Genomic DNA, 21,702 nt, shown 5'->3' with positions numbered 1-21,702 from the left:
TGCTCATAAATTTCTTTGTGTGCTCCTAAATTTTTTCATTAAGGAGCACATGTGCTCCTTGGGGGGAAAAAGGTTAGTGTAGAGCCCTGCCAACTAACATTAAACACACTGCAGTGAGCCTGGAGAGGGAAGTGAAAAACAGGAGGGTTAGCAAGTCTGGTCTCCAAAAAGGAAAAGTTATGAGGGCTATTTTTATTATTATATAAATCATGTAATTGACGTGACAAAAGACCAATTCACCGGGAACACTGAGTGTGAGAGCTACCAGGAGCTCACCATAACTCGGGTAGACTGCGGTCAACTGATGTTTCGACTCTGTTTCTTATTTTTTAAATAGTCATATATCAGCTGTTACACAATAAATTCGCTAAGCTGCCTGTCAGCTCGCACTGGTCTGTTAAAGTGGATCTAACGTTACTATAAAGTCTTAATATGTGTGCACTCCAAATTTAGGTGCCGAACATTCAGTGCATCCCTAGTGAAGGGGAACTTTACTGGTTAAACTACAAAAACGGTAATAATGAGGTCACAATGTGATTTTGCAGTTACACATTTGAAGAATTTGTATCGTCTAGGGCAGGGCTCCAGACTAACTTTTTTTGACCTCCGTCCCGGAACCATCCTGAAGTTAATGTAAAGCGTCCCAAAATCAAAATGTTTCTTTACTTTTTTGTCTTCTATAGTTGTTAGTTGACATAATAAATGATTATAAATTGATAAAATAAATAATATTTATTTTGCTTAATTGAAACTAAAAGATTTATAAACAAAACGGAAAAGTTATCTGTTGGGGCACCTTTTTAACTCGATGACAAATTATTGTGAATTTTTCAGCATTTAATAAGGCGATTAATAAAGTATCTATCTATACAGCTCTACCTGCATGAGAGTAAAGACACTTAACACACTTTTTAGCACCTCCTCAGCCTGCTTGGTTTTCTTTTTAGTTTTCTTTTTTTCACGTACAGAGAGTGAATAGACGGATGCATTTCCTGTCTATCTGAATGTCAGTTGATGAAAGAAAGGTTTTAGTAGTGTGTAATCTAACATTTTCCTGTTCTTTATTTGTTGTTGTTTTGAGTGTTGTAGGCATCAGTGTCAGGGTTGTACAGGGTTTCCCGTAGGGCTTTTTCACAGAAGTTTGGACCATTAGCTACTCGCCAAAATGTATCTTCTGCGATTCCAGCCCAGAGCTTTGGTCAAAGAGAGCTTCTGTGGACCTTTGCTAAAAATATACCTACCACCCTGTGCAGTGGGTGCTGGGAAAATAGGAAATGGGTTTTTTTTGGGTTTTTTTGCACCAAAATCATTTCATTTTACAGTGTACAGACAGAACGTGAAAATGTTATCTATAATTTACAGCACTCGTTCTGTTGCTCTTGCCCTCCTCACATAAGGGCCCTTTATTCTCAGTCCACTAACCCCCCCCTCAGTCCCATGTGCCTGCACACACTGTCAAATGAATGAATCTTATTGGTTGGTGATGTCCCGGTTTCCCCTTCAACCTCCCTAAAATCAACAAACCCGGAGCTCACTGGGCTGTTATGAATCCATCATCCAGTCATCAGCTGTTGCCATGCAGAATGGAAGAAAGATGCTCCGGAGTTGTCACGAACACACACATTCATTTACTCATTGGAGGGTTTCTGTCTTCCAGTCCATTGAACCGTCATTGAGGGTTAACCCTTGTTTGAACCCTTAGGGGGTGTCTGCAGGAGGCAGATCGTCCTGAACCAGATGTGTCTCCCTTCTCCCCCAGTCACTACCTCACTCCATCCTTTGCTTTTCACACTGCAGCAGGGAACAGGCTTTTGCCATCAAAGACATGTCACCACATTGACCACATACACACAGCTATCTACTTGCCTGAAAGGGAGCCAACGGTGATCTCACCTGGGACTTCGGCTTGCTCTTTACTACCACAGAAATTTGCACGCCATCTCCCTTTGCGTGACCCGGAGCAATGTTGGAAATACATGTTTTCTAGTGGTGGAGATGATGCTCATTCACGTAAATAATTGATTTACAGGTTCAATCCTGGGTGTCTAAACATCAACAGCTGTCACGCTATACAGGTTTTGTACCAGGGTCTCCTGTCCTCAGTATGTAATGGAGCAGTAACCGCTGATTTGACTCAGAATGGTAATTTAAGTGTGGTCATTTTACATTAAACAAACAATCATTTTCACAAAATTATAACTAAACCTGTATTAGATGTACACAAGGCTAAATTATTAAAGTAAGATTGATAAGCTCTGACATTAACGGTTACATACACAAACGTTTGTTTCACTATCCCTGTGGGAACAACTCATTGACATATTAGATTTACTTCATCACCTTCACTTTCAGTTTTTAACGGCTATTGTAAATACTTGGGAATTGTAAAAGGATGCCTAGTAAAAAGCTTTAATTTGAAGTAGGTGTGTTGTATTTGCAATAACTAAACTGCAGTTCTGAGTGGTGTCGAGGAGAAAACTTAGTTTGCTTAGTTTGTTCCTGTAATGTTACTTGATTGTTGATTGAGATTAGTGATTGCTTGGTCAAGATTCAAAGGAAAAACAAAAGCAATGATGACTGTAATAAGCTCAAAAATGTCACCCGATAGTTGTTGGATTATACAAGACCCGAAGGTTATGTTTTCTCTAACCCTCTTCACTAATGAATGCCTGTCATACTTGTAGCCCAGGCTTAATTTGAATTATGGCTAATTTTGATTTCGTAGGCTTAAATGTAGAATTAAGAAAACAATGGGTAGTGATCCAAAGTGGGTCACGGCCTGTTCCTCCCCCTCAGGATAAGAAAATATTTGAACTGGCTGCAAACGAGAGACTGCAGTTCAGCAGAATGAATCTCTACACTGTAAAAGTCAAGAACCACTGTTGTTTGGTTGCATTGTATTTCCACTCTGGTGTGACGGTTTTGGTGCTGTATTTTCTTGCAGCAGGTTTTGTGAGTAGAGTTGTGTGGACAGAGTCACTTCAGCTGTCGACCTTGACAAATCACAGCAAGCAAAAATACACAGAATGGTACTTTACTGAATTTGTCATTTTACACTGACATATGATGACTGTTGTGGAAATATGTAAAACCTTATATATAATTAGATATAATTCAATAGCCCTGCAGTAAAAACCAGTTTGTTGGTGCTTACTTGTTGTTGTTTTTTTTGTTGTCAGAGGTGTTGTTCATCAAGGCCAGTTTGTAGTTTTGTTAAGCACATTGTAATGACAGTTCTAATCAGCGTTTCCTTTCCTGTGTCAGGCATACATCTGCATGATCTTTGACAGTTTTCCAGGTATGGCACTGCATTATGTTTATGACTCATTCACCAGCAATTCTGGTGGTTACTGTACTGTAATCACAGCTACAAAGATAGCTACATAGGTGAGTCATTTCCGGTTGAATAGCATTTATGATTAAAAGTGAGCTTCAACAGATGCTTGACAGTCTATTTTATTTGAGTGCATTTTCATTTTCATGTCAGCAGCTTACAGGATATATTAGAAGACAACTCAAAACATAAAGAAAGCATAATAAATGTAATTTGTATTGGTAAGAAAACTACACTTGAGTGTGTGTTGGACAAATTTACATTAGATTATAATATTTGCTTACTGATTTATTATGTACTCAGTGGTTTGAGGCAAATTTGGGCATGTAAGCACAGCTGATATGAGAGCCAGATAAAGGGGACCTGTGAATGTTCACTATTATGGTCCATTTAACCCAGTGAAGTGTGGGAAAGTCTTTTGTCGTCTTGTGTAAACTTTGGCTACAGACCATTGGACTGGGACATTCGCTGGGCACTGTCACAGTCAAGTAGTGTTTGTCTGTTCATGTAGCACACATTAATGCCCTCAAAGAGATACCGTTTAGTTTTTCATTCACAGAGGTGGAAGATGTTTTTTTTTTTTTTTTTTCTTTGTTACTTATGGATCGCATTTAAAAGCAATGCTAGTGTGTGAAAGATTTTTTTCACTGTTGTTTTGTTTTACTCTACTTTAGCTGTTCTACTTTCTCCAGTCACAGTTCATTCCCTACAGCAACATGGAAGCACTGTCATAATAATGATGCTCTTTTTCTTTAGGTTTTTAGGTTGAGATGTATATATATTTTTTTTCTGCCGTTTCCCTCGGGATAATTTCTGGCGTTTTTTCTTCTCGTCTTCATCACGTTCCTGCAGTCTGTCACTCTTCCTCTCTCTACCCTGTAGGTTTGACATCCTCCTTGCCAGGCATTCAACCAGAAGTGACAGCAGCTTTCATCAAACACCTTCCCTTTTTCTAAACCGTAAAACTTTGTAGAACAAAGTGTGTGTGTGCATGCCGTGTCCCCTCCGGGTTTCTACTCAGTCATATTCATGTGCTTCCCCTGTTTTAACAGACGTCTGTGCTGTCACCATGGAAACAAGATAGCCGGAGTCGGGTCAAGTAGCCTTGTGACTGAATGGTCATAATCTTGAATTCGAGACCAGACAGGTAACATCTGTCTGGAAGAAATGCGTCAGAAACACTTGGGTCTCCATCTGAAACTGCCATCAAGACAAAACATGCTGCACAGTGTGTTATGCAAAATGACAGACTAAGAAAAGTAGATTTTTTTTCAATTTCGGATTATTAGAATACTTTTAAAATTATAGAAAGATGCCAGAGTTAGATCCTTTGGAGCCTCGCTGCGAAATTGATGAAAACCGACCGAAATGTAATGTTTGTACACCTGTCGATATGCATACAACACACGTCGCACCAAATATTGATCTGATTTTAGATTGTTCTTCTGTTCATGAACTTTGCATTTTGTTTTCGTTTTTTTTGCATGTATATTTTTGAAAGCATTCCTACTTTACAGCATTTTTTCCACAGCTGCAAACTTTTGCATAGTACTGTATATATGTGTGTACAGGGTTTTTCCTGAATTTTTGGCATGAAAATCTCAAGCACCAAAATGCTATGAAAAAATAGCATTACAGATCTTCAATTTATCCATAAATAGCAATTACTCAAATATTGAGCAAGCAGAACATAAACTTATGATTATTGACACGTTTGCCCTTAGCGTTAACAAATGAGAGACTAAACACCGTGTGGAGCATTTTTCTTGCACATCAATTAAATGAATAAAAACAATCCACAAAAATAAAACTGCTGTGTTTTACAGCTGAAATTAATATTATAGTCATGGTAAGCTATATAGTAGCCTACACTATGATCTGAAAGTATAATAAATCCACTAATATTTTACCCTAATCAAAGCTTAATGAGGTTCCCTCTCCTTTATTGAGTTATATACCTATTTTTTTTTTTTTTTGCATGTAATAGGTTTGCAAAGTGAAAAAGCCCAAAGTCCACCCCAAAGGGAGTTCTCATCCACTCACCCACAGAAAACTCTGCTCTGAACTGCCTGAAATCAGCCTGTGTGTAGTCCAGCCCCTTCACTTTCATCCCTGTGATGTCACTGGGATGAAAAGCTAAATGCGCCTCATATAACGCTCGCCAAGCGGCTACTCCAACATGCCCTCAAAAACACAGGTGGAAAAACACTGAGCTGCAGCACACACCTCTCCTCTCCCTTCCAAACACTAGCTACCCTCCAGGCAGTCAATGGACATAAAGTTGTTACTGTGATGTAGAGACTCAGTTAAAACTTTACGGATGAAAGCTACATTTGTTACAGATTAATAACTCACCACTCTGAAACTCTTGCTCCAGTCCATGTTGCCAAGCTGGTCGGCAACATGTAGCCTACAGCTGAATCGAAGCTGTTTACGGGCTTCTCGCTCTCTCTCTGCTTCTGATTGGCTAGTAGTCCCTAGGAACTGCGCATGTGCAACTCCCAACAAAGATTTAGATACAAGATGTTTCACTCCATAGCTAAAACGAAGCCTTCAACACGGGGTGAAAAGAGGAGCTGCACCAATATGCAGTAAGTTCATTTAAACCATGTGAACCTGTTCTGGTACAACCCCTAAATAGGATTTTGAACCTGAAAATGAGCATAATACCACCTCTTTAATCACAGAGGTGTAATATCAGAAAACTGTTTTATTTGTGAATCAGTTTAACTAAGAAGCTGTTTAAATGTTACAAATACTGTATAAACTATAGACTAGGCAAACTATTCAAATCAAATGTCACCTGTAAATATAATCAAATGGCCAGAAGTCACAAGAAAATGCATAGATTTCAGTCATAAGGTAATTCATTGCCTTACGTGTACTGATCATGCTTACTGTTGTGCAGTCACCCCCCAAAGGCCCATTCTGAGTCAGGAAAAACCCTGTGTGTATTTATTTATTTATTTATTTATTTATTTTTATGAAAAACCTTCAACAGGAAAACAGACTAAGACCTGGGGATGGGGATCGTTAATATTTATTGTTATTCATACCATTATTGAGACTGCTTAATGATCCGAGTCTTGACAGTTATTCGGTAAGACGACTGTAGGATACTGTAGGATTATAATTTAATATTTTAAATACAACTAAATGTTTCTAGAACAGCAACATTAATGTTTATGAAAAGTCAATATGTGACATCACAATACTGAGTGAGTGATGTTTAATAAGAATGAAGAATACAGACATCAGTCAGCATCTTCCTCTTCCTCCTATCTGCGGTTCTCTTATTCACTGCCTGTAAGTAATAAGTTAACTGGTAGAAGGAGGAGCAGCTGGTTTGTCTCAGCCAGCAGCTGAGTTTACAACAATGTGCCACATTTTAAGACTATAGACAGCCCTCTATTTAGCTTGTTTGTTACATTTGGCTAATGCCAAGCTAACGTTAGCTCTGCTTGTATAAAACAAACCGGATGAGAGACTGTGGACAGAGCAGTTTAAACTAACCCTTTCTACATGTTTACCTTACACACAGGTGTGTGTGTGTGTGTGTGTGTGTGAGCTGACAGAGAGGAGCAGAGGCTGCAGCCTGATGATCAATATTCCCGGGCCCGTTTTTAATATACCGCGTTTTGGTGCCATCAATAAATAAACATTAGTTTTCTTTTTCATCGCGTTTCAAGTTAAGCCAGATTTGACGCTCTAGACAACGTTGCATTATAAGACCCTTTAGTTTCAATAGCAATATCGATAAGCCGGACCTTATTGATTTTCGGGTTTTGAGAAAGTTTGGAACGGGGTCCTTTTTAGAACCGGGTATTGATCTCCATCCCTAGTGAGACCTCTTTTAGGCTGTGTCCTGTCTAAACAAGTTAACATGTACAGACGCACAAACAAATGAAAATATAAAAAGTATTTAAAACGTAAAAAACTTGCTTACTACAGCCGTTTTTCCATTACCAGTACCAGCTCAACTCGCCTCGACTTGGTTTGGCCGCGCTCCGTTTTCCATTGCAGATAGTACCCCTCAATGTAGCTGGTCGTCATAGCGACCCCACACACAACGACCGCAACGTAATGTTCAATGCGACACATACACCAGTGACCCACACACAACTGTTGAGCTAAGTTAAAACCTAAAATGTTTCAACATTACTCCAAATATAAAGACAGAGCGGTATGAAAACCTTCTAGCTGCCGTTGTTGCTGCAGTAGTCTCTGTGACAGTTGGACCAGAGCGCTCTGTGAGTGGGCGGTTGGCCGGCCTTGCGAGCTCCTCCCGCGGGTTGGCGTAGGCTTCCCCCGCCGCCACTTGCGAAGCTCTTCAACTATGAAAACTTTCAAGCACATTTTTGTTACGCCATCAATTTTCATAAAACTGTCACATCATCTCAGCTCGCTTGGAACCTCAACGAAAAAAAGTACCTAGTAGCAGCTACAGGTACAACTCTTCCCCAATGGAAAACCAGAAAAAGGAGAGTAGAGTCGAGGCGAGTCGAGCTGGTAACATGCAGTGGAAAAGGGGCTTAAGACCAAGAAGTACATTCCAAGGGAAACGATTGTAAACCACATCATAATGCTTCTGCATAACATTTCTAAATTGGGTAAATGTCACCAGAGTGTTTAACTTGAGTTTGGTCTGCAGTTTGCTCCATTACTACGGAGGAGCAGCAATAGAAGACATCACTGTGTCATCAGCATAAAAATGGAATTTATAGTATCTGAAACTCTCACATATATACTATTTATATAAAGTGAAAACAAAAGTGGACCAATTATTGAGCCCTGTGGCAACTCTTTACGTATGTTTAATTGCTCGGACTTCATGCCGTCCACACAAATGGCTTGAGTTTTATGTTTACGATAGTCATAGAACCATCGACAGACATCTGCGTCCAGTCCTATAGAAGATAGCTTACTCACGAGGATAGCATAGTCAACAGTCAACAAGTGTACAAACAACGCAGCACAATGCTTTACATCACCACAGTCAGACAGGGGAGCCCATAGATGATGTTCATTATTGATCTATCATCACCTCCCTTATGCAATGGCAGGACGTATGCTGTTTTCCACACCTTAGGTATATTTCCTGTGCTTAATGTTAAGTTGAAGATGTGTGTCACTGGACCAGCAAGGAGGGGTGTCGCACACTTGACTTAAGTAAGAAGGGGTCTAAGCTGTTGGCGGCAGTGGATTTAAAAAAAGGAAAAAAGGAACTTTTGCACTTAGAGCAGCTAGGACCTCTTCTTGTGCAAATGGCTGAAAGCACAGACTTACCATTTTTGTGGGAGGCTAATGGTTGTGGAGGAGACAAAATAGACAGGATGATATACCATCATATTGTCTAATAACACACAATGGGGCCTATATTATTGTTATTATTAATATTATTATTATGTGTGTTATCCCTGTGGGTCACTGGAAAATTCCATTGCGGCGCTCAATCAGTGTTTCCTGAAAAACATGTTTATTTTTTAGGAGTCTCCCTCTTCCCGGTCTATCTCCACCCCCTGCTGGGATGATTGACAGATTTACTGACTGACCGAATACAAAACTGCCAGATTCATCTGCTCACTGCCGGGCTAAATGCGTGGCTAGTATACTGAAAGGGATAACTAACTAACTAATGGATGGATGACTGATAGGCTAAAGGCTATTTTTATTTTTTTGATCTGAAATGTCTGCAGGCAGATTTTATTTTATTTTTTTTAAATAGAGTTCCTGAGTAATTGAATTAATCAAATGCAGTGTCCTTGTGTAAATGAGTTGACTGTCTGGTGACATGTGTCTGGATGGCTGGAAAACAGAAAATCTAGCTATGTGTTGTTGAGAGAGGAAGTAGAGAAGTAAAAGGAAGAAAGAAAGCAAAAAGGGGAGGAAAGGAGAGAAAGAGAGTATGTGGATAAAGAAGCTCACCAGCAGAGAAAGAGAAGTTGATGTATAATGGGTGAAGTGGGTGTGATGGTAGAGTGTCTGCTCTCATCAGTGCTCAGTCTGTGCTGTCCACATGGTGTTTTGGCAGGAGTTTGTGTGTCTAAGAGGTCCAGTAGGGAACATGAGGAGGGGGGGGGGGTGTGAGAGAGAGAGAGAGATGTTGAGGTGAAGTCTGCTCATGTGTCAGACCACGGGGAGTCACTGCACACTATGCCCTTTTAAGGAGAGTGTCTAGTGTCCATGTGGGGCCTCCATCCATCCATCCATCCATCCATCCACAGCATCCCACCTCTTTTTCTCTCGCTCTGTTGCTGTGCAGGTTCTCCAGAGAAGGGATGGGGCTCAACACAGACGGATGAGGACTATTTACTGTGACAGATGGGACTGTCTCAGTCTCCATCTTCAGTCTTCTCACTTCATAGTTTGTACTGCTGATGTTATCCAAATAAGAAAAGAGGCTTCGTAGCATTTTTTTTTTAAGTGCAGATGATTGCATCTGAAGCAAATTATTACAGAATTAGTATTTTTGTGTAGTAAACACTGTGGAGAATGAACACACATTAAGATGTATGAACAATGCTTCCTATTGCCCTTAATGGCCAGTACTTGTGTATATGTGGGTGAGTTTATTCTTTGTGCCTATATGCTACGCTTTATGGGCTATCAAGTACAGTGTTTTCAAATTAAGACAGCTTCCAGTTTCAAAAAGACAGGGAACAAAATCTAAAGAAAGTAGATCAAGGTTCATTTTTTTTAAATAAATATAATGTTGTAACTCTTACTCAACCATATAGTTAAAAGATATGAATGATGACCTTCAGATAATGCTGTGCTTCCTCATAGTTAATAAGTGTCACATTGGATGTGCACCACCATCATTTTTGACAAAATGTGACGTTGCCATCTCTCTATTCATTTTCTGCTTTCACCCTGGAGGGAGTTACAGTACAGTGCATCACGGTGACCATTAGCAGCCGCAGCTTGTCACAGGACATTTAATACTCCAGTGAACATGCAGCTGACAGAGCCTTAATCAGCTTTATTTGGGATATAACAAGAGTGTAGATTTCACTGTTAAATAATTCAGTGGTGTTTTGTGATGGGGAAGGATTGTATTTGTTTGCTGAATGCTTGTGTCAGGCAAAAAGGGGAAGTTGGTTAATGTGGATAGTTGATACTGTACCTGTCCAACACCATATGTACGTGGGCGCAGACACACGCCCATTTTTAAAACCTGCTCTTTGTGACTGTTGGTGCTTCCAGTAGCATTTATTTCCGTTCAGGGCATATTGATTTTAACACAAATTTCTTCTTTTCTCTTCTTTCAGAGACAAAGAGAAAGCGGATGATATAGACAGCAACCCGAGGGCCTCCACCAGAGAAGGTACATGACTGTCACGCTCACGCACATGCACAAATACACATGTTTTTGGGCTAGTGTAGTCATGTTTGAGTAATACCACACTCTGCTGCTGCCACTGAGGCACATCAGCCCAGCAACAATGCTGTGGTTTAGATGATTATAGCAGGATTAGTCTGCACTTGTTGTATTAAACCCAAAACTTTCTCCCTCAAATGCTGTTGAACTGTTTGTCCTCAGGGCTGTTAAAGAGAAATACTTAACCTTCAATTGGTATGTTTGCAGAAGGAAAGGGAAAGGTTCCAAAACTTCGTATGTCAGATGCCCAAAAGACATCATAACACTGTTTGATACAAGTTTAACTAACAAATGCCATCTGAAGAGACTTTTCACTTCGCCATATTCCAGCAAAAATCAGAAAGGTCATCACATTATTTAAATGTCTCCATTTCTAGTGAGCAAAATGGTTGTGAAATTAAGCAACATTCAAGCAGTTTCCAAAATCTTGTATTCAATAAAAACTACTGATGTCACTGAAAGGCTTCTGCTACCAACCTGTCAGTGACACATGGCCAAACACAAAGATTAAACGTGATTCTGCAAATTTAAAAGCTTTTCTTAAGGACGTGAATCTGTCTCTTGGCATAAAGCATTTTTATATAACTGAAAAGGGCTGTGAACTAAAATACCATGTTGCACTGGTAAATTAAATTAAAATGATCATGAGCATGCCAAATAAAGCATAAATAAGCACTTCTCCAGGGAGGTTAAAAATATATTGGCTAACTATTTCAAGAGATTAAAATGTGCTTTTAAGGAAACTTTAGAGACAGTGAAAGTAACTTTAAGAGCAGCTGTTGCTATTTTCTGTTGGTAAGGAGAATAAAATTTTGGCTATGGTTTCTTTGCAAAGAAATGTTCATTAAAGGTGCCCTGTGGAGTTGTCTTGTAAACAAACAAAACTTCTGTTCTATTACATCCCTGAGCTCCAACAGACATGTTGAGTGCATTTCCTTCCTCAATTAACAGTTTCAAATTGTTTTTTTGTTTTTAATCAATTAATTAATCATGATTTGTTTACATCCATGTTTGCTAACTTGCGTTCTTCTTCTTTACTGCCTTTGTTTGCACATTGTTATTTTCTTTGGGGCAGAACAGCTTGAAACCTCAGTTATGCCAACACTGCTCCGTAGCAGTACCAGCAGTCAAAACCTCAACAAGGGTACCTTTAATCAAGGACTTTTGCGAGAATTGAAATAAATCATATATTTGATCATTTGGATGCCTCTCTCTCCCTGTTGTGGGTTGTAGGTAAATAGCACAAATTCTGATATTATGTGCTGGTAGATGTGAAGGTACTCTTGACATCTGATAATTGTACTTTTCAAACTTTTTTTCCGCTTACAAATTAAAAGACAAATATTAAACCTTATACAAAATGCTAAATTTCATTCACCACTCTACAAATCATTTGGTTTGTGTGTTGGCAACAAAGGTTGTTTCAGACACTCGGCAGGGAAGGCAATTTAAACGTGGCTCTCATTTTGGTGCTTCAAATGCATGGAGTTTGCTTTAATTATAAAGTACAAATAGCCGTGAGACTGCTGCATGGTTTGGCAAGTACTTTTTGAAGCAGGAGGAATGTTTAAATTGAGGACAGTGGTGCTGCTGGGGGAGTTTCTGTCAGTCTCTGAGGATGACTTGTGACACTACACAAGAATATTGGAAAGGCAAGTCAATGATCGATACAGACAAGTTGACTGGGCAATATAAGGTCCCCTAGTCACACAAATCTGTTTCAACACCATTTGGACATCTGGAGGGATTTTATTTTTTATTTTAGCAAATGCATTTGTTTATGCTTGTTCGGGGAGTTTTTTTCTCTGCGACAGAGAGGTTACTATAGCTTTTTTTTGTTTTTTTAAAATTTTATCGAGACTTCTTATAAATGGCATCATTAAGGGAAATATCTTTTCTCAGATATGTACTTCTTTAAATAGTTTGTAGTTGCAACCTCAGCACATTCTGCACAAAAATATTCCTTTTATATGGAATGCCATATTTGTTAATTCAACCCACGTCAGCTGATGGTAAATACTATGGGAAAGAGGAAAGTCAAAGTTTCCGCACTTTAAGTGCAGGCTATATAGATATGTGGTTGTGAAAGAGGAACCGAGCAGGCCTGGAAAATTCCCTGTGTACTTTTTACAGTGAAGTTTCATGTAACACTGAACAGTTTTGTTTTTTTGTGTTTTTTAATTTTGACGGACAAAATTGTCCCCAATATGTTACTGCAGCCGGTTTGTGGCTTTCGGCTGAAACCATCTACTGCACAGATTCTGTGCCCACTAGTCATTTTGACACCAAAATATGTGAAAATGGGGCCCAGGTTGAATTCCATACCAGATGTATTATGATCTATTAAAGTTAGGAACGATATGAGTTGAATACTTGCCTGTTTTAGTCATCTTCGCCACCATCTTGACTGTAAGGCAGCCAGGAGGGACAACTCTGTAAAGAAAGAAAGAAAGAAAGAAAGAAAGAAAGAAAGAAAGAAAGAAACCTGAGACTAAACTATACAAAAACACTTTATTAAAAACATTGCATACATCTATATAAGATAACTTGCACTATGGGGAAAAAAAACCTTTCTCCCCTTCATTCCACTACTCTCATGCATAATGCTGGACACAGCACTCCCTGCACTCCCTGTTCTCCACCCTCATGCCCCAGACACACCTGATCTGCACTCTTGTAGTTGTCTGTGGTTTGCACTTTTGTACCTCTCAGCTGCACTAGAATCACTGTTATTCAGATGTATGTGTTGACCAGCTGCTGTATTACCAGCGGCATGCATATAAGATTTAAGGATGTAGCTTGCACAAAAGTGATGGCAGTGGCAATTTGTTTCATCCTGTTGTATCCCACTATAATCAATGGTGTTATGTTGATACAGGTCAGGATATTGCTTTGTCATCTTTCATTTTCTGAAGTTGCATTTTATCAGTGGAAGAGTTAGAAACCTTATTTCGAATTGACTTTATTAAATCTGGATACAGATATCACACACGTTTTGGTCAAGTCAAAACTAGCGCTGCTCTGAATTACTGCTTTCTCCATGAAACGTAGCCTCAACTTACAAGAATACAATGCAGTGTAACACTCCTCCGTGTCAATAAACTAGTTGGCTCGCTAGCTATAGTAAAATGCCAACACACACCTCTGACTCAAAGCAATAAATGTGTTCTCTGGAGGTTGTTTAAAAAGCAATTCTGGTGTTGTGTAGGAAATGACTAATTAATGATATCCAGTAGTGTAACAATACACGAGAGATATTCTTTAAGGCATCTTTTACAGTCTTTAAAATCTGATGGGTTTTTTTCTCTGACATACTTTTTACAATAAAGGAAAAGGCATGTAAAACCAAAAATTGTATTACCTTTCACTGGACCTTTTTATTGCCATATGGTCTGTGGTCTCTCTAAAAAAGAAACGGTCCCTTTTTTAGATGTTGCTGAGAATGATAGTGTCCCTGATAGTACTGGCTGTCTGTGTTAGTGGCTAAAGGATACCTGAGGGGAGTACTGCAGCATGTGTACCAGCATGTCACCTTTTACAGTACAGCTTTATTCCCTAGTCAGTGAAATGTAAATGTGAACCAGCACTGCCACCTTCTGGTACAACCATGTGTCTAAACACCAGATTTAATCATGGCTGCATGAAATTGTTAAACAGACTCATAATAAAATTAATAATTTCTCCAGAATCACGGCTGTTACTGTAGGAACTGTTTGCAGACTGTTTCATCTGGATTGTCTTGTGTATGAATTTGAGGAGTGCAAGAAGAGGAATAAATATCATGATTGAAAATAGTCGACAGCTTGCTGGAGGCTGTGCAGAGAAATGCAGTGTGATTATCATGTGCACACTGCAGCACAGTGTCTCTTTTGTTGTCACTTCACACTGACTTCTAAAAATCTAGAAAAGTTGGATCTGTATGTGTGAGAGAAGCTCTACACTCTAAACAGATGTTTTTTTTAAAAGACTAAGTCTTTTTTAGAGTGTGTCTGCCTTTTAATATTTTCAATTGACCTTCAGATAAAAACATTTGTTTCCCATCCAACATGAATGTTATATCTGGTTATACCTTTTGAATCCAGCAATGTTCCTATTAACATCTCCATGATGTACTGTGGCGTTCTCCCCTTTACTGTAATCATGGCCTCCTATTATGCTACTGTAAGTTTAAGGCCTGCTGTGATTACAGAGTTTGTGACCACCCTCCATGGCTGAGGAGGTAGACTTTTCCCTGGAAATTGCTACCTACCCACTGCCTTTTGCCTCCAGTAAAACTTTTATGGAGTGTAACTACCATTTAGGACTACCTCCCTGTGTTTGGCCACGTATAGAAAGGCTTGAATCCAAAACAGCAGAGAAATTGATTCAGAACCTCAGAGGTTTAGTCCAACGAAGGTGGGAGGAAATTTTGCCTTCTCAGCCTCTTTACTTACTAGGAAACACACACATGCACAATGTGAAGGCATTGTGAATTCCACTTGTAAAATAAACATCTGAAATGACAAAAATCTAACTGTCTTATGGATATAATTCTTGCCATGCTTAATAGCAACTAGAAATACATCGCCAAATGAAGGAAAACATGAATTGTGTAGTACCAAAAGTTCACTTTTTAGCTTCTCTGCCCCTTCGACTATTAGCTTGTTTAAAATAATTTTTAGTTTCAGGAAAACTGTTGTTAAATGTTAGAGTGAATGAAGCACTGCTTTGACTTGCATACAGAAATTTTACAAGGCATTTAACTTTTGTGCAAAGTAAATGCACATAATGGGTTCCCTATCCACGCTCCATTTTTACACTGGGTCTCAGTTGAATTCTGTTTCAGTGAATCAATCTCCGCATACTTGCAGACATTTCCATCTAAAATGCAAAACAAACTGCAAATGAAAGCATTGTGGTTGAAAAGAGAACCGCGTCGTATTTTTCTTCCTCCTTGTTACAATGATTTTAGGTGGCCAATCACAGACTGCTACCAAGTAAAACAATTGAAATGCTAGTGAAGAATGTAGTGACAGTTTAATGCTTTGGCTTGCTGCAATAAATGTCTGAATGTGTGGTCAGAAATAATCACACATAATAAGCATCCAGATTAGCTACCGGGCTGGAATAATAACTTAATTTGAAAATGAATCAGTCGGAATAAATGGAAAGAACCTCTGGTGGATAAGAGTCATATTTGGGTGGGTGCTGAACATATTTTCAACTTGCTTGAAGTTATTGTGAATGTCTCTGTTATGTCAAGTATACAGTTAACTACACATTTAATGTATCTTTTATAAAATATATGTATTCATGTTCATTTTTTTTATGTCTGTTTTTCACTGCTGTATTTTGACCATCAGGTTTGCTGGAATGGGTAACCTGCTAAAAGTCCTAACAAGGGAAATAGAGAACTATCCACACTTTTTCCTGGACTTTGAAAGTAAGTCTGGCAGAGGAGTGGAACAAAGGGAGAAAAGATGGATGGAGAAAGAGAGAGATCTGGGGAGGGGGTGAAGGTGTAACCCGCTCGGCTGTTTCCTTTCTGTCAGCAGGTCTCTGCTCCAGATGACGAAGCCCTGAAGGAGTCTGCTTATGCTCCTCTCATTTTCTCCTTCGCTTTTCCCCCCTCCTTTTTCTTTACTCAGTCATGACCTGCTGCTCCTTCCGCTCCGATCTGCCATTTCTCTCATCTTTGTTACTTATTGACGGCATTTTAACATCACACATACTTCCTTTCTCTTTCTTTTTTCTCTCTTGCAGAAACCAAATGGGGAATCTGTTAAAAGTGCTCACTTGCACAGAGCTTGAACAGGGGCCAAATTTTTTCCTTGACTTTGAAAGTGAGCGCAGCTTTTGCATGTCCTTCTGCAAGGCCATCCCTAATTCATTTTTCCTTTAACCTCTCTTTTGCTGCTTGAACTGGTCAGGGGTCAGCCCATTCAGATATTGAATATTCAACCCTTCCCCCCTTTTGAATTTATTATAGTTCATGATTGATTTCAGTATGGCTTTAAGATCCATTCACTCCATGCCAAGTTGAAAAAGAATGGAGCTGACCCTTGACCTTTGCTGTCTGCTTTTACTAACTTGTCTGCATGCATGCCCCTGTATGTATATTTATAATAAGATACTTGTATGATATATTTGATCATTACTGACATTATCAGGTAGATTATATTGTGTATTAAACAGTGTTTTCTCTGCATTTAGCCATGTTTCTCTTCCTGCATAATCCTATTATCTGTACTTATTTTGTTATATAAACAATATTTGTTCTGTAGATGAATGCTGTTAAGCTAGAAAACATTCCTCCACATCCCATCACTGCAGTAAAATATTAAATCAACTTCATTACTGCTCTGCCTCTTAATGTTATTAGCTTAGATTAGCTCATTTTTAAAACAAATACATCCACTTTTGGAATACAATACGCCTCCACAGTGTCATTTCAGCCACTCTCTCAATGTAGCCAACCTCGGGCTTTGTTTATTCAGCAAAGAGGAAATGATGGGAGTGGAAGGGTTTTGAAATGCAAAACAGACCCCAGACAGAGTTTAATGTCACTGATGCTCTATATTTAGAGCTATTCTTCTCTCTGTGGTCTTGATAGCAAAGGTTGTTACCTACGAAGCTTAAGTTTCCTGCAGAAACCTTATTATTATTATTTATTGTATTTTCGTCCTTACATGGGCTCCCACAGTATTAAAATATATCCTGGACACTGAAGCAAACCAAGCTAATGGGATATCTGTGGGTTCAGCAGAACAATGCAAATAATTTCTGTCCTTATCGAGACAGTCATTGTGTTCCTACTGTAACCATGCAGGAAATAAGAAAGAGACGACTAGGTTTCAACTAGTTCTGCTGTAGAACTCACGTTTATTTCAATATAGATGTCCAAAATATATATACAATTAATTAATCGTTCTTGTGCGGTAAAATTCCATGAATATTGATGCAGACTTAGAAAACGTGTAAATGATTTGCACATTAACATTAACTAGGTTCTACTGTATCTCCATGTCTATCCAAGGGTTTGCTCCAGCATGCTGTGGATTAGACTGCCCTGCAAGCATGCTTAAAAATATTTCACTCTAGTGGAACACTTACAGTTTTTGCTGCACATACTGTATACCAATATACTAGTCACCCTCCAAATGTTGCTGCCTTGAATGCACTGACAATTCAGATTTATTTTTATTGTTTTATTTTTTGTGTTGAGAGAGAAACGTGACTTGCAGTAAATGCATCCAGCTCCAGTGTATTTAGTTTCAGAGGTTAAGACACTTAATGGATAGTTGATTATGAAACTGGTGTGGAGCCATTCAGTCTACAGTAGAGTGCTTTCATTCTTTTATAGACAATTCCAGTCTGAGTGTATCAACACATAACGTTTGGGGCTTGCATTTCAAATACAAGGCGTCTGGATGTTCATGGCAGCAACATTTGGTGGCTGACTGTTGATGGACTCATCTGTGGATATACTGCATGTGCTAAAAGCTAGAAATGTTTACTGAAGTGAAATAATGCTTTTAGCTTTTGACCCAAACACAATTCATTGTGCTGAATGTTTTTGTACTCATCTTCTAAAAAAAGAGTTAGAAATGAACTTGATGAGTAACTTTTTAGTGACAAAAATACTCAGCACACATGCCCATGTTCCCCCAGTGATTTTTCTATCATCATTAAAAATATTATTGTTATTGATGTGAAAAGGCAGGAATAATATGTTTTGAAATCTGTTTGCATTGACTGTTACATTAGCTTGGCTTATATATATGTGTGTGTGTGTGTGTGTGTGTGTTAGATGCACAGCCGACAGAAGGAGAGTGTGAGGTGTGGAACCAGGTGAACACTGTCCTCCGGGACTCTGAAAGCATCCTGTCTGGCCTACAGGCGTACAAAGGAGCAGGCCAGGAGATCAGAGATGTAAGGAATACAGACACACAGACAGACACACACAGACAGACACACACACACACACACACACACACACACACGAAAACCTGTCTTCATATCTACAAATCCATTTTCTGTTTTATTCTTTCACTACAACACCCAATAATGAAGAACCATACAATACATTATAAACATCTGATGTGTTCTGCTTTTTGTTATGTTATTTTTATTTTTTGTTCTTTCCAGGCAATTCAAAACCCTAATGACTTCATGCTGCAGGAGCGAGCCTGGGACTCGGTCTGCCCGCTGGTCATCAAACTCAAAAAGTTCTACAGTTTCTCTCTCAGACTAGGTGTGGTCACAGTGTACAACAAGATGTTTTTGTGTATAAGTGGAAGGAATATTTCAATTCTTTTTTGTATAGTTCATATCATAGTCAAAGCTTTTTAATCTTGTTGATTCACTTTCCTGGTTAAATAAATTCAATTTGAAAAAGAAAACGTGGTAGTGTGGATGTAGCCTTAGTCAACTACAAAATTAAGTCGTTGCTTCTCTTCTGTCAAAAGTGTGCATGCCCAAATACATTCTGAAGTGGAACTGAAAGAGGTTTCAGGTGTAGCAGGGACTTGCAGCAGCTGACATGGGGTGTGTGTGTGTCTGTGTCTGTGTCTGCAGAGAAGGCTCTGCAGAGTTTGCTGGAGTCCCTGACATGTCCGCCATTCACGCCCACTCAGCACCTGGAGAGGGAGCAGGCGCTGGCCAAACAGTTTGCTGAGATCCTTCACTTCACTCTGCGCTTTGATGAGCTGAAGGTCTGCTGGAAACACTGAGCTATACACGTTTATTCAAAATGGGTGGCTAAATGTATTCTTGTCCAAACTTTGACTGTCTTGTTTTCCTTCAGATGAGAATTCCTGCCATCCAGAATGACTTCAGCTACTACAGAAGAACCATCAGTCGAAACCGGATAAACAACATGAATGTGAGTCATCCAGAAGTTAGTTTAGATCTAAATTAGCTGGCGCCACGCCAACGCTGAATATAGGGGGAGATGATGGCGCATTGGAAAATGGGGGAGAAAAAAAAAAAAACTCTTGACACCTATTTTTTATCTTTGTTTTTTGCACCTACAGTTGGACATTGAGAGTGAAGTCAACAACGAGATGGCCAACAGGATGTCTCTGTTCTACGCCGAAGCTACGCCCATGCTGAAAACACTCAGCAACGCAACCACAAACTTTGTGACTGAGGTGAGAGTGCTTGCACTGAATCGCTGTCAACATGGCAAACCAGCCACACGGCAATTGTTTTCTAACTGAACAAATCTCTGACATACTTTATAATTAAAGGTAAAGTAATCTTTGTTTATTTTTTTTTAGAGAAGCGCTTTGCACTCTGCGTATTTAGAAGAGAAAACTAGATTCCAAAAATATTAACATAAAACTTTCAATGTCTATTTTCACGTTTCTTTATTTCCTGTTTGGTGTCAGAAAGCACTATTTTTTTTTAACAATGAATTATTTTAATAATTGCAATGTGTCATCTGTGCAATACGTAGGCTGTTGTGTGCAATATCTCATTGTGTAAGGGTTGTGCTACATTTGTGGGGAATGCAGCTGACAGGGTTGTTCAATCAAAAACAGCAATTGGAAGAAGGAGTTAATGTGCTTACTACTACTACTACTAGGTACCTGTCTAACGAATATTAGAGAATGTGTTGAGAGATGTTTATTTCTGTATTTTGTGTTGTCTGCAGAATGGACAGAATCCAAAACAAAGTATATCTTATCTATCTTCATCATATGAATCCATTGTTTGTGTGTTTTGTTTGCGTCTTCTGTAGAACAAGACTCTTCCACTGGAGAACACAACAGACTGTCTCAGCACCATGGCCAGCGTCTGTAAAGTCATGCTGGAGACGCCGTGAGACACACCCTTATAATTCCTATATTCTTGCAGCAACAGCCTGTGATGATTAAAGCATGACTAAGTTGAGTCCTTGAATTTCATTAGGCAACACGTCAGATCAGGCAGTATCTGTCTCTTTCTGTGTTCAGGGAATATTCGAGCCGTTTCAGCAGCGAGGACACGGTCTTGTTCTGCATGAGGGTCATGGTCGGAGTCATCATTCTTTATGACCATGTCCACCCCAATGGTGCCTTCAACAAGTCCTCAAAGATAGACGTAAGACGCACACAGACATCTGTACGATTTAAGACACACAAATAGTGTAATCTGTTTTGGGATGCAGCTCTTGAGTTGCTGACTGTTCAATTCTTTTCAGATGAAAGGCTGCATAAAAGTCCTGAAGGACCAGCCGGCAGACAACGTAGAAGGTCTCCTGAATGCCCTCAAGTAGGTTACATCCAATCAACTTTGGATTCAGAATGTTTGCTTCTATTACACATTAGGTTCAGACAGGAGGCGGCTCTGCAGCGATTGTTTCGCCGTCTGGCCTATTTTCTCAGTGCGCCGCTAGTTAATTTGGCAGGAAAACACACTGATAAATCCATTACAAGCTATATAAATTATATATTAGAAATAAATGATCTGATTCCGATAAAGGATGAAATATGCATCACATGCGTGCTAACCCTTTTGATTTTTCTGCCCCTCTCGCTGCTGTTTCAGTTTCAATGTTGTATTTTCTGATATATTCCACTTCCTTAAATGAGATTGCTCATCAGTTTGTTCATTTTTAGAATCTTTTATTTTACTTATTTGTCAAAATTTTGAGACATTAAACCTTTGGCCACTGGCAGCTTCAATATAGCTGCGAAAGCTAGTTCCTCTTTACCTAACCAAGGTTTTTTGCAGTGTTGAATTTGTGAGGTAAACTCACCACTCATTGAGTTTCAAATACATTGATCAGTGTGGATAGTTCATTATGACAGATTTCCATGATGGATTACTGTTTTTATATTTACTTAAGAAGGAACTACTTTATACAGTAAGAACAACACTTAAACTTCACGAGGATCGAAGTCGATCAATCACAAATCATAAATTGCAATGGATAAAATTCCCTATTGGGGTAATACCCAAAACCTGGGATAGTTTCTTATCTTAAATCTATGGTCTTCTTTCAGTTTAGGAAATGATCTTG

At 39.1% G+C, this 21,702-nt stretch overlaps 1 protein-coding gene across 3 annotated transcripts in view; it reads left to right on the top strand.

The window, feature by feature from the left end:
- fam49a (family with sequence similarity 49 member A) overlaps positions 1-21,702 on the top strand; it is a 38,486-nt gene that overhangs the window by 14,154 nt on the left and 2,630 nt on the right. For all 3 annotated transcript variants that reach the window (XM_046061000.1, XM_046060999.1, XM_046061001.1), the window contains exons 2-11: positions 10,606-10,661; positions 16,058-16,137; positions 18,505-18,626; positions 18,843-18,948; positions 19,272-19,408; positions 19,501-19,578; positions 19,730-19,846; positions 20,440-20,519; positions 20,654-20,780; positions 20,881-20,951. In XM_046061000.1, coding sequence (XP_045916956.1) covers positions 16,068-16,137; positions 18,505-18,626; positions 18,843-18,948; positions 19,272-19,408; positions 19,501-19,578; positions 19,730-19,846; positions 20,440-20,519; positions 20,654-20,780; positions 20,881-20,951 — 908 coding nt within the window. In that variant the 5' untranslated portion in view covers positions 10,606-10,661; positions 16,058-16,067. The remainder of the gene's footprint in view (positions 1-10,605; positions 10,662-16,057; positions 16,138-18,504; positions 18,627-18,842; positions 18,949-19,271; positions 19,409-19,500; positions 19,579-19,729; positions 19,847-20,439; positions 20,520-20,653; positions 20,781-20,880; positions 20,952-21,702) is intronic.

The sequence above is a fragment of the Micropterus dolomieu genome, linkage group LG10, assembly GCF_021292245.1.
Source record: "Micropterus dolomieu isolate WLL.071019.BEF.003 ecotype Adirondacks linkage group LG10, ASM2129224v1, whole genome shotgun sequence".
NCBI lineage: Eukaryota > Metazoa > Chordata > Actinopteri > Centrarchiformes > Centrarchidae > Micropterus > Micropterus dolomieu.
This window is presented reverse-complemented; position numbering and strand designations above follow the sequence as displayed.